The sequence below is a fragment of the Phodopus roborovskii genome, unplaced genomic scaffold, assembly GCF_943737965.1.
Source record: "Phodopus roborovskii unplaced genomic scaffold, PHOROB, whole genome shotgun sequence".
Classification (NCBI taxonomy): Eukaryota; Metazoa; Chordata; class Mammalia; order Rodentia; family Cricetidae; genus Phodopus; species Phodopus roborovskii.
Window position 1 is genome coordinate 1,392,087 of NW_026126548.1, and position 15,135 is coordinate 1,407,221.

Consider the following 15,135-nt stretch of genomic DNA (forward strand, 5'->3'; position numbering starts at 1 on the left):
GACATGCCCAAGTTTGTTTCCTAAATAGTCTAGATCTTGTCCTATGTGATACCATGTATTGAAACAGAGTGTGAGTATGTGGGGGGGGGAGTGAGTGAGTATGTGTGTGTTTATGTGTGTGTGTGTGTGTGGTGTGTCTGAACAAGACGGTTATGGCATGCTTTTTCATCCTTTCAACAGATGAGAACAGTGTAATTATCCGCCTCACCTTCTGTGTGTGTTTACTTGCTGCTTCTGTTGTTATTAGAGACAAGTTCTCCATAGTAACTTGCAGTCTTGCTCCCCTGCCTCCCAGTTTCTAATGTTTCAGGTTGTTATTATAGCCACATCCTCAAATTACAACCTCCATTTTACACAGTAATATGTTGTTTATAAGTGAAGTTTTCTTTGTCTTCTATTAAAGATACAACAGAACTATTGTGATTCATTTGTATCGTTTTCTGTGTAGTCAGTACCACATAGTAAGTAGTCAGCCTAATTAGGGGTATTTTGTATATTAAAGTTTTATTTTTGTTATATGGTAGACTCTTTGGCTATGCTTTTTAGTACAAATTTAGATTTTTATGAAATGTAATTTATAAGTAATTAATCTTAAATGCGTGATATCCATGCCTGCCATTTTAATACCCTTGACTAACACAGCAATTCACTCGTTTAACTACAAGAAAGAAATAAGGTTGTATGTACTAGATAAATTGAAAATGATAAATTTTTTTGGATATACTTCAGAAGTCCTTAGAGTTGAAATACAGTTTTATTGAGAGTTTCATATCCTGGAAAAAGGAAAACAAGACATAATGCCTGCTAGGTCTAATTTGAATCATCCTTAGAGTTGAAATACAGTTTTATTGAGAGTTTCATATCCTGGAAAAATGAAAACAAAACATAATTCCTGATAGATCTATTATGAATTGCATTTTCTAATAGATGGCTAAAATTATTTGTGTAAATCTGCTTCTCTTCCAAGTTTGCTTGTTTTGAAAGTACATATTTTTCCTTCTAACCCAGGATCACCACTTAGCCATGTATACATTGAAAAGGTAAGCCTTTTTAGTTGAATACAGTCTAGGCACATATTCTACCACTAACCTACACCTTCAGCACTAGAAGAAAAGATTTTAGGACATCATAAAGTAGACAGAACATAGGAACAATAGCAGGTGATAGCAGTATTGCATCCTTTTATGAATTAAATATTTACTACTTGTGATTATTCAAGCTCGCTTTATTAAATACCATTATCTGTTAAAGAAAAATTTTCTGTTTATTTTTAATAAATGTATATTCTTCTTGTTTTAAGAATGCTACCCTGCAAGCAGAGAAGCAAGCACTGAAAACTCAACTGAAGCAACTTGAAACACAGAACAATAATTTGCAGGCTCAGATTCTTGCACTTCAGAGGCAGACAGTGTCATTACAGGAACAGAATACCACTCTTCAAACACAGAATGCCAAACTTCAGGTTGTATCAAACATGTGAATTTTATAATATTGTAGTAAGGGAACCTAGACATATAAACATTGTTCCTTGGTGAATTTAATAATTGATGGTAGATGGAAATATTTTTGTTTGCTTTTATGCTAGACTCTTAATGTGAACATTTTGAAATGTCAAAGTCTATATAAATTGTTGAACTCACCTATGGTATAAGTGAAGATGATCTTTTAGATTTAGAGTCTTTCTGCCCTTTCAACCAGTTGATTTAACTCTAAATGCAAACCCCTTATTTCAGAGTCTTATTGCAACATAGTATTCTTGATGTCATTCTTAAAACATTCTTAGAAGTTTAGTTATTGAAATGCTTACAGCATAGGAATTTTGTCTTATTTGTTAAAGGATACATTTGATGTATTCCAAAGAACCCATATTCAACTTAACAATGACAGTGTCCATTCACACAGAACAGTCCAGGCAAAAGGAAAGGAAACTGAGTCTAAGTGGTGAAGTAAATGCTCATTTAGATTCCACAGAGACTTTCCAAACATAGCTGAACAGGTAACCTTAATTCTTTGGAAAGCTAAAATCCAAATTACTCTATTTATAATATGACTATGTCCATAGTGATTTAATTAGGGTTTATTTAAGTTAACAGTGTAACTTTTTGTTAAAAAGAGCAACAAGGGGATTGAGCAGATAGCTAGCTCATGCAGTAAGGCAATCCCCAGCAGGAGGACCTGAGATTAATCAGGTCACCAAAAAAAAACAAAAAAACAAACAAACAGCCATGGTAGCAAATGCTTGTGATTCTAGCACTGGGGAGGCATAGGCAGGTGGATCCCTGCAGCTCACTTTCTAGCCAGCCTTGCTTAATGGCAAGTTCTAAGCTAGGAAGAGACCCTGTCCTTAAGGGGGGGAGAAAAAAATAGGACTAGCAAGATGGCAGTGCAGACAAGGATGCATGCTGTTAAAACTCATGACTGGAGTTCAATCCCTGCAATCTCCAGCAAGTTGTCCTCTCACCTCCACATGCATGCCACTACACACATGAACTTTGTCTCGTTCTCACTAGCATTCCCAGAGATCTGCCTGCCTCTTCCTTCTAAATTCTGGGCTTAAAGACGTGTACCACCATGCCTGGCAATTCTTTCTTAAACCAGTAATAATATACACATTCTTACAGGTTGAAAATTCCACCCTTAATTCACAAAGTACTTCACTTATGAACCAGAATGCACAGCTTCTAATCCAACAGTCTTCTTTAGAAAATGAAAATGAATCTCTACTCAAAGAACGAGAAGACTTGAAATCTCTCTATGATTCTCTGATAAAAGATCATGAAAAGCTGGAACTTCTTCATGAACGGCAGGCTTCAGACTATGAGTCTCTCATCTCTAAACATGGAACCCTAAAGTCTGCCCATAAGAATCTGGAGGTAGAACATAAAGACCTTGAAGACCGGTAACTTATATTTTATTTTGTTAATTTAAAACAAATTTCCTGTGGATATTATAATATATTTATATATTAGACCCATCTAAGATAATTTATGAAGGGAATTTATATAAGTTTATGTGTTTTATGTGATGCTTGTTAAATTACTCATTTCCTTCTCTTCTGAAATATTTTCTTTGTTAGTACTATTTAAAGCCAATACCTAACTTTACCTCTCCCTCTCCAGTTACAATCAGTTACTAAAACAGAAAGGACAGTTGGAAGATTTGGAAAAAATGATCAAAGTGGAACAAGACAAAATGCTGCTTGAAAGCAAAAACCATGAGATGGTAGCTGCAGAGTACAAGAAACTTTGTGGTGAAAATGATAGGTAATGATACTCTTCATGTATTTTACTTTCTGTTCCTTATCTCTGGGGTAGGGATGTGGGATGTGTGTGCGTTTGTTAATAATTGCATCCACAGTTTGGACTTACCATAGAATTTTTATGTTATTTTGAACAGCAGACACTTTATTAACTACATCATCTTCCCAGCCCAGGGTACATGTTTGTATACATGTCCATGTGTATCAGGTGCACATGTACACAACTCTATAATGATCTTGCCTGTTTCCTTTCTTTCTGAAAGGCCCTAAATCATTAGAACTATCTTCATCTTGATACTCTGAAATTCTGAATTTCATTTCCTATAGTTATTGTAGCTAGACATGCTCTTGTGAAAATGTTGAACTTCAGTAAGCACAGTACAAAGTTAAAATAGACTGTATAGAGGACGCTGTATGGATAGTACAAACAATTGAAGACCATATTGTGATAAGGGTTATTTTATTACATACCAAACTTCAGAGAAGTGTAAAGGTCTCATCATGTAGCTGACCATTGCTGGTATTTTAAAAATAGCTGGAAATGTTCATGGGCATCCAGTTGTAGATTTCTGTATAGCCTTCAGAAGAATAATGAAAAAGAAATCTAGTATGATGAGTTTGAACAAAATAATGTTCCTGCCTTGGAGTCTGAAGTAAAGTGTTTGTGTGCCTCAGGTCTGTTCTTGCCCAACATTTATTTATTAATATCTGTGTTCCATAAAAAGAAAAGGCTTTCTTAGGTAAAATGTGAAAGAATCTGAAGACTGCTAATTCTAAATAGCCTGTGTAATCACAGATAATGGCAAAGAAAGTTTTAAAAGACAATACAAAAAAATCAGAACTTACTTTAGCACTTGGTTTTAGGAGGCTTTTGGTTTTGTTGTGTGAGTTATCATGTATATATTTACATGTTTCTTTGTGAATGCATTAGAGCATGGAAATATGGATAGTATGTGTCTTTAACTGCACTTCATCATTTTTCCCATTTTCATATATATACATGTGTGGTATGCCTGTTGTAAATGCATGTTTGCATGATGGGACACATGTGGGAGTACATGTGGATATTCAAGGTTGATGTTGAAAATATTCTTTAATACTCTCCCACCGAATTCATTCTTGGCAGGATTTCTCAAGTCAAACTCAGAGCTCACAGATGTGGCTAGTCTCATTGTCACTTTGCCACACTTTGTCTTGGCGGATCTCTTATGTCCAATTTCCAATACCAAAATGCCCCTGGGCTACCTGGACTACTTTGTATTTAGTGTGCATTCTGGGGATCCCAGCAGAGGTCCTCAGGGTTGCACTGCAAGCACTTTAGCCACTGAGCCACTTTCTTATCCCACCTGCTATTTACTTATTTTAGGCTTTTAAATTTTATGTGTATTGGTGTTTCGTACATGTGCATGTCTATGCACCATGTGCATGTCTATTGCCCTTGGAGGTCAGAAGATGATGTTGGATCGCCTGGAAATGGGGCTATAGAATGCTATAGCAGCCATGTGGGTGCTGAGAATCAAACCAGGCCCTATGTAAGAACAGCAAGTACTATTAACCTCTGAGCAATCTCTCCAGAATGTCACCTTAGTTTTGTTTTTGAGGGTTTTTGTTTTTCCCGAGTCAGGGTTTCTCTCTGTAGCTTTGGAGTCTGTTCTCAAACTAGCTCTGTAGACCAGGTTGGCCTCACAGATCTGCCTGCCTCTGTCTCCTGAGTACTGGGATAAAGGCATGAACCACTACCACTGGCACCACCTTAGTTTTCTGACATGGGTTCTTTCACTGAACCTAGAGCTCATTGGTTGGCTTGCTTTAATGACAGTCATCTCACTCATTCTAGCATCTGTGATAAATTAGAAGGCTTCCTACAAAGTCTCTGCTACCTATTTCCTGTGAAGTATCAATGGAAATTGTTTTTATTGTTATAGGTGTTGATATATACTAAATAGCTGTATGAGTGATAATGCTTTTTTGTTCATGGATTTCATCTATTTATAGTATATTTGCCAGCTATATGGTTGGGTTTGTCATTATTTTCATCATGTCTTGATTTTTTTTTTTAATATGCATTGGTCTTTTGCCTACACATATGTCTGTGTGAGGGCACCAGATCCCATGGAACTGAAGTTAACATTCAGGTGTGGGCTGTCATGTGGTTACTGGAAATTGAACCAGGTCCTTTGGAAGAGCAAGCAGTCCTCTTAACTGCTGAGCCATCTCTCCAGCCCTAGTGTCTTGATTTTTTAAAAAATATTTCATTGCTTAGATTGTAAGCTGACTTGAATTCTTTGATAAATGAGTTGAGTGAACTCTTAGGAATTTTGGACAAAGACCACCTAGGCAAGATTGTGCTTTGTTTGCTATGCCCCTTTTGTAGACTCCTAATCTTAATGATATAAGATAAACTTCACAGGTTACCTCCAGTTTAGTGGACTAGATCCAATCTGTGTCGTGCATGAGAGCCCCCAAACTAAAAAAAAAAAAAGTTAAATATTTTGAAGAGGTAGTAAGATGGGGGAGAGTAGAATGGTACAGGGAATATGCATATGCCCTATAATATCCTATTTATTTACTTTCTTGTTTAAAAAATAATGTGTCAATCTCTGTTCTTAGGAATCAATAAAACTTTGTTTTAAAGGATAATTGTGAAAAGGAAAAGAAATAGCTATAGCTTGATTTTTACAAAGTGAAAAATGGGGATTACATAAAAATTAGTAATTTGCCAGAGTTACAGGAAACTACTTATCTATTATTTGTTTGCTCCCTGTATTTCTTAATTTTCAGCCAGTATATTGGTTATACTGGAGTGATTGATTCCCTTAATTTGATCTTTGTTCATGTTTAATTTAGATATGCAATTTCCATTAAATCATAACCAAATTGATCATTTTTCCTTTTCATAAAATTTTTGGATTATTGATCTATTAGTAACTGGCAAAATAATTTTTATATTTTCTAAATATGTCTGAATATTAACAGCATTTTTACATTGTGAGAACTATTGAAATATTTCTATTATAATTTCTAATTGTAGGTTAAATCATACATATAGTCAACTTTTAAAAGAGACTGAAATTTTACAAACTGACCATAAAAATTTGAAAAGTCTTCTAAATAATTCTAAATTGGAACAAACAAGATTAGAAGCTGAATTTTCAAAGCTAAAGGAACAGTATCAGCAGCTGGATATCACATCTACCAAGCTAAACAACCAATGTGAGGTGAGTGCAAACAAACTTAATCACTGTCTCTTCTTGTAGGTATCAAGGTATGCCTAACAGTAATGAGTCGTATCACAGTGACAGTCACACACAATTGAAATTCACACGTAATTAAGAAAAACTATATTTATTTTATTTCTTTTCATTAATCGTTTAAACTTAAGTGTCCAGATGCTTTCAAATGTGTCACAGTTTGTTTTTTTTAATTGAAAAATGTTTTTGTACATGTAGCATGAAATTATAAACCGGTAGGATAGAAAATTAGTTTGCAAACATATACACAAAAATACCCAATAGAGCTTAGAAAGTTCAAAGCATTCATTCTTCCTGTGATTTGAGTGTAAAATATTCATACAGTTAGGATTCTTCTAGAATGGTATAGTGAGGAACAGGGTACTAAATCAAGTTCTTAATAAATAATCAAGCAGTAAAACAATTGAATAATGCTGGGGGGGTGGTGGACACAGTTTAGAACTCCAGAACTCTGAGTGGCATACAGAAAATCAAGGTACACTTTTGTTTAGTGGCATGCAGCATTTGTACCTTGTGGCTTCTCTGTTCTGCTCTTCTCTTCCCTGGATCACACTGACTTGAGTTGGAGCAGAAAAGTCATTACAAGAGAGTGGAGAAGAAAAGAGAAGTTCAGTTTTTCTTTTACTTTTTTATTATTTATATGTATGGGAATTTTGCCTTATGTGTGTATAGTCCCTGAAAAGGCCAGAAGACATCAAATTCCCTGGAAGTAAAGTTACAGATAGTTTTGAGCCACCAACTGAGAGCTTGGAATCAAACTTGGACCCTCTGGAAGAACAACCAGTGCTCTTCACTGTGGAGCTATCTCTAGCCCCCATATTTCTACAAATATACCACATAATATTTAGCAAACATGTAAATAAAACCATGCATAGTACATGGTTGTTGTGTGGAGATGGTGGTTTACATGTACTTAGAATAAATAATCATTCTTCCTGATTTTCTGTCCTATTTGAGAAGTTTCAAAGGCTGGCTTGCTTTTTCTTTTGGAGCAAAAATGGAGTGATTATGAGGGACGGTTCATTGGTAATTCTAAGAGAGCACGGGGCACACTGCAAACCAGTAGCATTTCTGCTGGGAAAACAGACTTGATCTGGAAAAAGGTAGAGAAAATCCCTGTCTCTCAGAGTCATCAAAAGTCAACCTACAGATACCCTGAGGTTGAAATACGGTTTAGGCAAATAGACCAATGAACTGATGAGAAATTGAGCTAGAGTTTAAGAAATGAGACAGTTATAGTCAGTTTGGTACAATAACACATGTCCCTGATGATGTTGAAGGCTACTCAGCAAAGATTAGAGAGGGTGAGGGCTGTCTACCCTAGCTGATTGTAATAATGTGAATAAAATAGAGCCCTTGACTGCGTGTGAAATGATATAATAAGATTTGTAAAGACATTAACCTGTTTTAAGAGGCCAGGATGAAAAAGCAGCAAAGGGTTTTTTTCTGAAGTACAGTTAGTGCTCTGTTTCTTGATCTGGGCACTAGTTTAATGCCTGAACACATAACCTGTGACAAATTACAGAACTTACTGAACTGTAACTATGTTACACTTACATTTTTCCTCTTTTCTGACTGTATATCTTTTGTCATAATAATGCTAAATAAACACCAGTGGAACTTCAATGATAATGGGCAGTAAATGATTCTTTTGGCTCAAGAATGTGTGGTTAGGCCATGGAGATGCTGATAATACCCAGTAATATTAAAGCCCAAGAGTTCACTTCTGCATCTTTAGTTGGAAGAGACACTGTAGGGCAGGTTGGTCTGTGGTGTTCTGCACTGTCTCTTCTCTGTTCTTCATAATTTCCCATTGTCTAGCAGGGGGTCTAGAAGTTTTCTTGAATTATTTTCACTTTTTCTTGGCTAAAGCCATTCCAAGTTCAAAAAAACACGTATATTAGTTATTTTTCTATTGCTGTGAAAAAAAAAAAAAAAAACATTGTGACCAAGATAATTTGTAGAAGAAGCTTATATGATCTTACAGTTCCAAAGGGATAAGAGTCTGTCAAGGAAGGAATGCTGGGGCTCAGAAATCTACCCAAAAAGAATGATAACTTTTTAGAATAATTCCTTTGAGTTTTGTAAACTGTGGCTTAGCTATGGTATATTTCCAATTCCTGCTAACTTTTTGCAAAAAGCCTAAAGTAACTGTTCATATCAATCATTAATTAAGTTACTTTACTCTCTTTGATACTGTTCGCAGACTTTTATGCTTACTTGAAAACATTGCTTGGGAAAAGTATAAGCTGTATTAAGTAACTACTATGTTACAACCAGGTACTTTACCTATATTATTTAACCCTTGGGGTAATATTGGCAGGATAGGAGCTATCATTGTATAGATTAGAGAACTAACCTATTCATCATTTATTTCTTAGTCACTGAAGTAGAAGATAAGCTACCTGAATGTAGCTTTTGAACAGATCTAACAATAGAAAGCACTGAACTATATATATATATTAGACCCAATATTTGTAAGACTTAAGATATACTTATTAAAGGTAATTTAGCATAGTGTCAGTGTTCTGATCAAGTGAGTCTTCATGAAATACTTAATATATTTTAGATATTTTAGGTGATTTGTGTAAAATGGAAATCTGTATTCAAAAATGAATGTTTGTGTCTAAACAGTTGCTCAGCCAACTTAAAGGAAATTTAGAGGAAGAAAATCGTCACCTATTGGATCAGATCCAGACACTGATGCTGCAGAACAGAACATTGCTGGAACAAAACATGGAGAGCAAGGATCTCTTTCATGTTGAACAAAGACAGTACATGTTTGTACCAAAGAGTTTTGTATTCTTAAGTATTCACAATGTTACTGCTATATCTAGTGGCGGAGAAAATTCCATGCTCATTTTTTCTTGATGTTGTTACATTATTATTTCAGTATGTTTTTTTTTTTTCTTTAAAATTACCTTATTGCTTGAATGCACAAAACAAATTTATGGTGGTATAGTGGGCTATGGACAACTGGTTTTTCCATTTGGAAGTGAGGACTCAGTCTTAACAATAATGAGTCCGTGAATGAATTTGGCACTCTATGACAGTCAGATGGAATTTAGCATTGATATCTTTTCCATTCTTCTCAAGATATTGACAAATAGCAACTTCTTTCTCATATAAGTGGTAGAGAGAACCTCAGGAAGATCAGGAGACAGCCTTTTGTACCTAAGATTCCCAAGGTTCTCTTACCAGTCACAAACATACCTGTACAACACAGTGGGATTCCCTCAGGGTTATGCTGATTTGTGAGGGAGTCAGGCCTTGCTCTGCCAGTTTGTAAACCTGCTCCTTCACATCATCGGTACCCATTTTCAACCAGGTAAGGACCTGGGCAGAGCAGGTCTTTCCCAGGAGTGGGCATGAGACCCATGGTGAGGTACTCTGTCAGCCATGGGAGTCAATTTGAGGCAGTGTATTAGAACAAGAAAGCAGCAATGCAGAGACATGGAGAGATGGTGAAAGAATATTGTTATACTATAGAACCAAAAGCTCTCTTTCTAGAGCCAAGAGGGAGAAAGAAAAGCAATAGAGAACTGGCTTAACTGTCAGGAAGCAGTTCACATGGAGGTGAGATGAAATTATAAGAGAGATATGATAGAAAAAAGTTGTCTGGTATAATTATTAATAAAGTGTACCTGTACTGAGAGTGAGAGAATCAGAAAAGGGTCTTTTGGGGGTAGCTCAGTGGGTAGTCTTTCTGTCATACAAAATTAGAGGATATACAATTACAGAATTCTTCCCTTTCTTTCTTTATCCCAATAAGGTAGGAAGTTCTTTCTTTTTTTTTTTTTTTTTTTTTTTTGTTATTTCATTGCACTTTATTGTTTTATGTCATTACATACCAACAGCTCACCCAATTCACATGTATAGTTCATTAACATTTAGTTTATTCAGAACCATATGACCACCACCAACAATCATTTCTATCATTCGTTGAACAAACCTACACACCTCAACTACTATTCTCTTGCCCACCTTCCCACCTAAGTCCTAAGGAATACTTGCTTTCTGTCTTACCAGTTCTAGACAATAAATAGAATCATACAGTATGTGGGCTTTTATAACTAGCTTTTATTTCTTTTGGTGTGTGTTTGTGTGGGTATACACATACACATGTGCATGCGTAAATTCCTCAATCCCTCTCAACCTTATTTTTTGAAACTGGAGCTCATTAATTTGGCTAGGTCCAAGGCTGTCCTGGAACTTGCCCTTTAGGCAGGTTCTGTTTTCTAACATAAATGTTGGAATTGGGCTTCCTAACTCTGTTCTCAGTTCACTGGGTTATGATTATAGACGCCTCACTTTATTTCTCTGTCATTGGCTGTTCCCTCTGTAAAGTAGAGATATCTGCTGCTGCTAGGGTTATTTTAAGGGTTAAGTGATTTAATGGTTATCTGCTTTTCGAGCTTGATGCAAGCCAGGAAAGGAAAAATATGGAAGAAACTCACTGTTACTTTTTAAGTCTCAGTTACCAATAATGGTTTCTGTGATTGTTTATGTTCTGGAAAGAAATAAGGTCATAGTCATGAGTCATTGTATAAAGTATTATTACATATTCTAAAATGTAATTTCCATTTTTATAGCGATAAATTAAATGAATTGAGACGGCAAAAAGAGAAGTTAGAAGAGAAAATTATGGATCAATACAAATTTTATGACCCATCTCCTCCTAGAAGGTACCACTAACTAAATTTTATGGATCTTGTTTTGAAGAAAACCTTATTTGTAGTACTGTTGAGGCTTATCATTTTATGAGGATTGTTGCTGAACTTTAGACTAAGAATTCTTTTAATTCTATTAGGAGAGGCAACTGGATTACTCTAAAAATGAGAAAATTGATAAAATCCAAGAAAGATATTAATCGGGAACGTCAGAAATCTCTAACATTAACACCTACCCGCTCAGACTCCAGTGAAGGATTTCTTCAGCTGCCTCATCAAGATAGTCAAGACAGCTCTTCAGTGGGGTCAAACTCTTTAGAAGATGGCCAGACCCTAGGAACCAAGAAGAGCAGCAGTGAGTGCTAAGTGCTTTAAACAGAGTCTTGATTTAGAACCCTGTCTAAAGATTTCTCTTTTAAAAACTACTTCCAACACTCTTTTAGTTTGATGAATAATATTTCATTTTAACTTTATGTTTTTAAAATTAATTGCAGACAACCACCTGGTTTTCTGACATAGAAATAACCGTCATTGTGCTAGAAAGGTAAAAAAAATACTGTAAAAAGAACATTGAAATAACAGCTTGGCTATGTCTCCTCCTAAAATGTGCTGTTAAAATAGACTTCACAGAATAAATATAAGGATAAGAAATAAGAATGAGATTTCATTTCATTGGTATTTATAACTTACTCAAAGGACAGCATTTTATAATGAGGTTTTTGCTCATGTGCTTTGGTAGTATAAAATTGAAACAAAGTTATCATATTGGGGAAATAAAGAAAAATAAATACTAATTTGAAAAGGTATTACAGAATTTATTTAAAGATAACTGGTCTCAAAAAATTGAGAGATACTTGCTAAAGTTTTTGTTAAAATGAAATAAAGATAGGGAAATGTAAATGTATAAACTACGACTTAGTTTTTTACTTGGAAGCCCCAAATAATATGGCTGATAAAATTTATAGAGTTTTTAATTAGCTACTACTAGTGTATGTTTTAGCTAAATTGCAAGACCAGAGAAACAGTCTGGAAAGTATGTAATTTAAGAAAAAAAGAAAAGAATTCAGCACTAAGCTCTTCGAAGATGTCTACAAAGTTGACTATCTGTGTTCTCATAAAATACCTGGAAAAGTATATACTTTGATCACATCTTTACCAGTATAGCTAAGTTTATACATGTAGCCAGGTATGGTGATGCACACCTGTAATCTCAGTGCTGGAGAGTAGAAACAAGAGAGTTGGAGTTTAGAATCTTCAGAACTGGTAAATTCAAGGCCAGCCTTGCTTACATGAAACCCTCTTTCTAACAAACAAACTACACTATTCTTTTGAATTTAAAAAGTAAGCAAAGGCAGCTGCTGCTTCCCTCAGAAGTAAGCTGCCCATGTGGATGGCTCTCAGAATACTAAAAAAAAAAAAAAAAAAAAAAAAAGCTACAATGTTATGGCCTTGTGAATTGTCACAAAAAGAAAATGGTATTTGGGACTGTAGCATATATTCACAGTACACTTTTAGCAGCCTAGATAGTCAATCAGTGATAACAGCAAAAAGTACAGATGAATACAACTCATACTCTCTTGAAAGCAATAGAATTCTAAAGCCAGGTGGTGGTGGTTCACACCTTTAATCCCAGCACTCCAGAGGCAGAGGCAAGTGGGATGTCTGTGAGACCTGCCTGGTTAGAATTCTATAGCTCCACAAAAGATGATTATTATCTGACATCTAGCCTCATTCACCTAATTGATGAATACCAGTATGGAGAAATCATCAAGTTTTCCTTTTCAGGTAGCTAATAATCAATTTTATTTGCTACCTTTGGACACAAAAGTATCTGGCATCCTATTAAGAAAATGTAATGCATGTTCTTAATTATTTTAAGTTACAGGCATATAGTTTAGACATGAGTGCGTGCACACACACACACACACACACACACACACACACACACACACAGAGTCATTCTGTCTGTCTGAAGTCTAAGTCATTATTTCATACTGCCTCCTGGAACATTCATGATAAAAATCAGAAGGAAACAATATTCTCCTTTTCTACAGTTTTTCAACTTTAGATTTTGTTTTCAAATAAACACAATACTCAATATTAATGTATTGTTAATATAATGTGCTTTGGGAAAAGAACATATGTCTCAAACATAATTGTCATGAGAAGAATCACATTCCTGACAAATTTTAAATTCTTTTTATCCTGCCGATTTTGGAAGAATGTCTGTCTGTCTCATGTCAGTAAAGCAGTCTTTGAAAAACAGCTGAAAACAGGAAAAGGAAAAAAAAAGAAAAGTATCTACACATGACATGTGCATGCTGCAACCATTCAGCTTTGTTTTAGCTAAGTGTCCATTTTTACATTACTTTTGGTTCATTCCTTTTTGGTCATTGAGACTAGCTATGTTTACCAAGCATGAAAAAGTATATGTCAAGTTAAAAAGCTTAAATAAATGAATCATGACTTTCCTCCTGGCAGTCAGACAAGGAGCTATTTTAGTTTGCACCTCTTTCAATGAATACTTAGCAGTTTACCAAATTAAAAAAAAAAGCTTTGAATATACATGCTGATGACAACCTTCTGAGAAAGAACATAGTTATTAAGGTTGTGCATGTTTTCATAAAGGTATAATTAATTTATATCAAGCCATACTAAGGTGTAGCTTAGTGTTATTTGAATAATTCCTATACTTGTGCAATAGTCCTTTAATTCACAAAATTATTTTTGTGAAGTGTTTCTTTTCATTTTTTTTTTTTTTTTTTTTTTGCATAAACCCATCCTATGGGCCCTTTAAAATACATTTTAAATTTGTTTTTTATTATAATGCTCTGTACATGAATGTTATGTTTGCCCTTATGTCTGGTACTACATGTATAGCTGGTGCCATCAGAAGCCAGAAGATGGCATTGGATCCCCTGAAACTGGAATCACAAACAGTTGTGAGCTGCCATGTGGGTGCTTGGAATTGTACTTGGGTTCTCTGGAAGCCAGTGCTCTTAACTGTCGAGTCATTTCTCCAGCCCCCAAATATGTTTAAATACTTCCCACCCATTTTGCTTGCATTGAAGTTCCTTTTTTGTTACCTTAGAAACTTAGTGCTAACACTTACTGCTGATGTCAAACTATTCTTTTTTCCTCCTTCTCTCAAACCAACTTTTTGCAAAATACCTGCTGTTTCATCTTTAGAAGACTTGTTGAAAGAATATGTATCTCTACAGTGCTGTTAAATAATGCACTGGATTCCAGTTTAAATCAATGTTTTCTTTATTTAACTTTAGGAAACTAACAAAAAAAATAAGGCTTTTTTTTTAAGTGTATTTTGCTTTAAATACCTAACCACCATAATTTTGGTTGATGTTTGTGTATTATATGCATTGGTATATAGACATAGATACACACATATATATTACTAAAATTCTCTGGTGGGTTATGTGTTTTTCTAACTTTTTTAAAGAAAATCTTAAACTTAGAATTTTTAAATAAAATAGATGCTTGTATCTTTTATAGTGTAAGCCACCAATAGCCAAATTTTAAAAGTTTACTTTTACAATTTAACTAGGAAATTTGGTTTCTCCCTAAGTACTTCTAATCAATTCCTGTTTTTTATAGGACTGTAGCCAGTGCTTTCAAAGTACATGTTCCTCGTGGTTGTCGTCAGTGCTTCTAAGTATTTACAGTATCAGAGTGCATGCTTCCTGTTTCACGATCCCCAGCAGCATGAGGGTATTAGCTGTAATGTAGTGTTCATAGCGAGACCAACATTCATTCCTGTCCTTAATTTCAACATTTAACTCCCATCTGTTCTTCTCCCTTTTTTCTTTCATTTCCCTGTTTCTGTTTTTCCTCATGCTCTGACATTAAAGTGGTTGCACTGAAAAGACTGCCCTTTTTGAGGAACAGACCGAAGGATAAAGACAAAATGAAGGCCTGCTACCGTCGTTCCATGTGTAAG

The 15,135-nt window shown here is 35.0% G+C and overlaps 1 protein-coding gene across 9 annotated transcripts in view; it reads left to right on the forward strand.

The window, feature by feature from the left end:
* Ccdc88a (coiled-coil domain containing 88A) overlaps positions 1–15,135 on the forward strand; it is a 139,430-nt gene that overhangs the window by 113,580 nt on the left and 10,715 nt on the right. For 5 of the 9 annotated variants that reach the window (XR_007835548.1, XM_051200715.1, XM_051200716.1 and 2 more), the window contains exons 19-26: positions 1,301–1,462; positions 2,622–2,899; positions 3,120–3,263; positions 6,291–6,477; positions 9,145–9,290; positions 11,103–11,195; positions 11,321–11,535; positions 15,047–15,130. Coding sequence is in view for 8 of the 9 variants with exons in the window: in XM_051200715.1 (XP_051056672.1) it covers positions 1,301–1,462; positions 2,622–2,899; positions 3,120–3,263; positions 6,291–6,477; positions 9,145–9,290; positions 11,103–11,195; positions 11,321–11,535; positions 15,047–15,130 (1,309 nt within the window). In the remaining variant the exon portion in view is untranslated. The remainder of the gene's footprint in view (positions 1–1,300; positions 1,463–2,621; positions 2,900–3,119; positions 3,264–6,290; positions 6,478–9,144; positions 9,291–11,102; positions 11,196–11,320; positions 11,536–15,046; positions 15,131–15,135) is intronic. The other 4 variants (XM_051200718.1, XM_051200719.1, XM_051200721.1 and 1 more) reach the window with 1 other exon arrangement.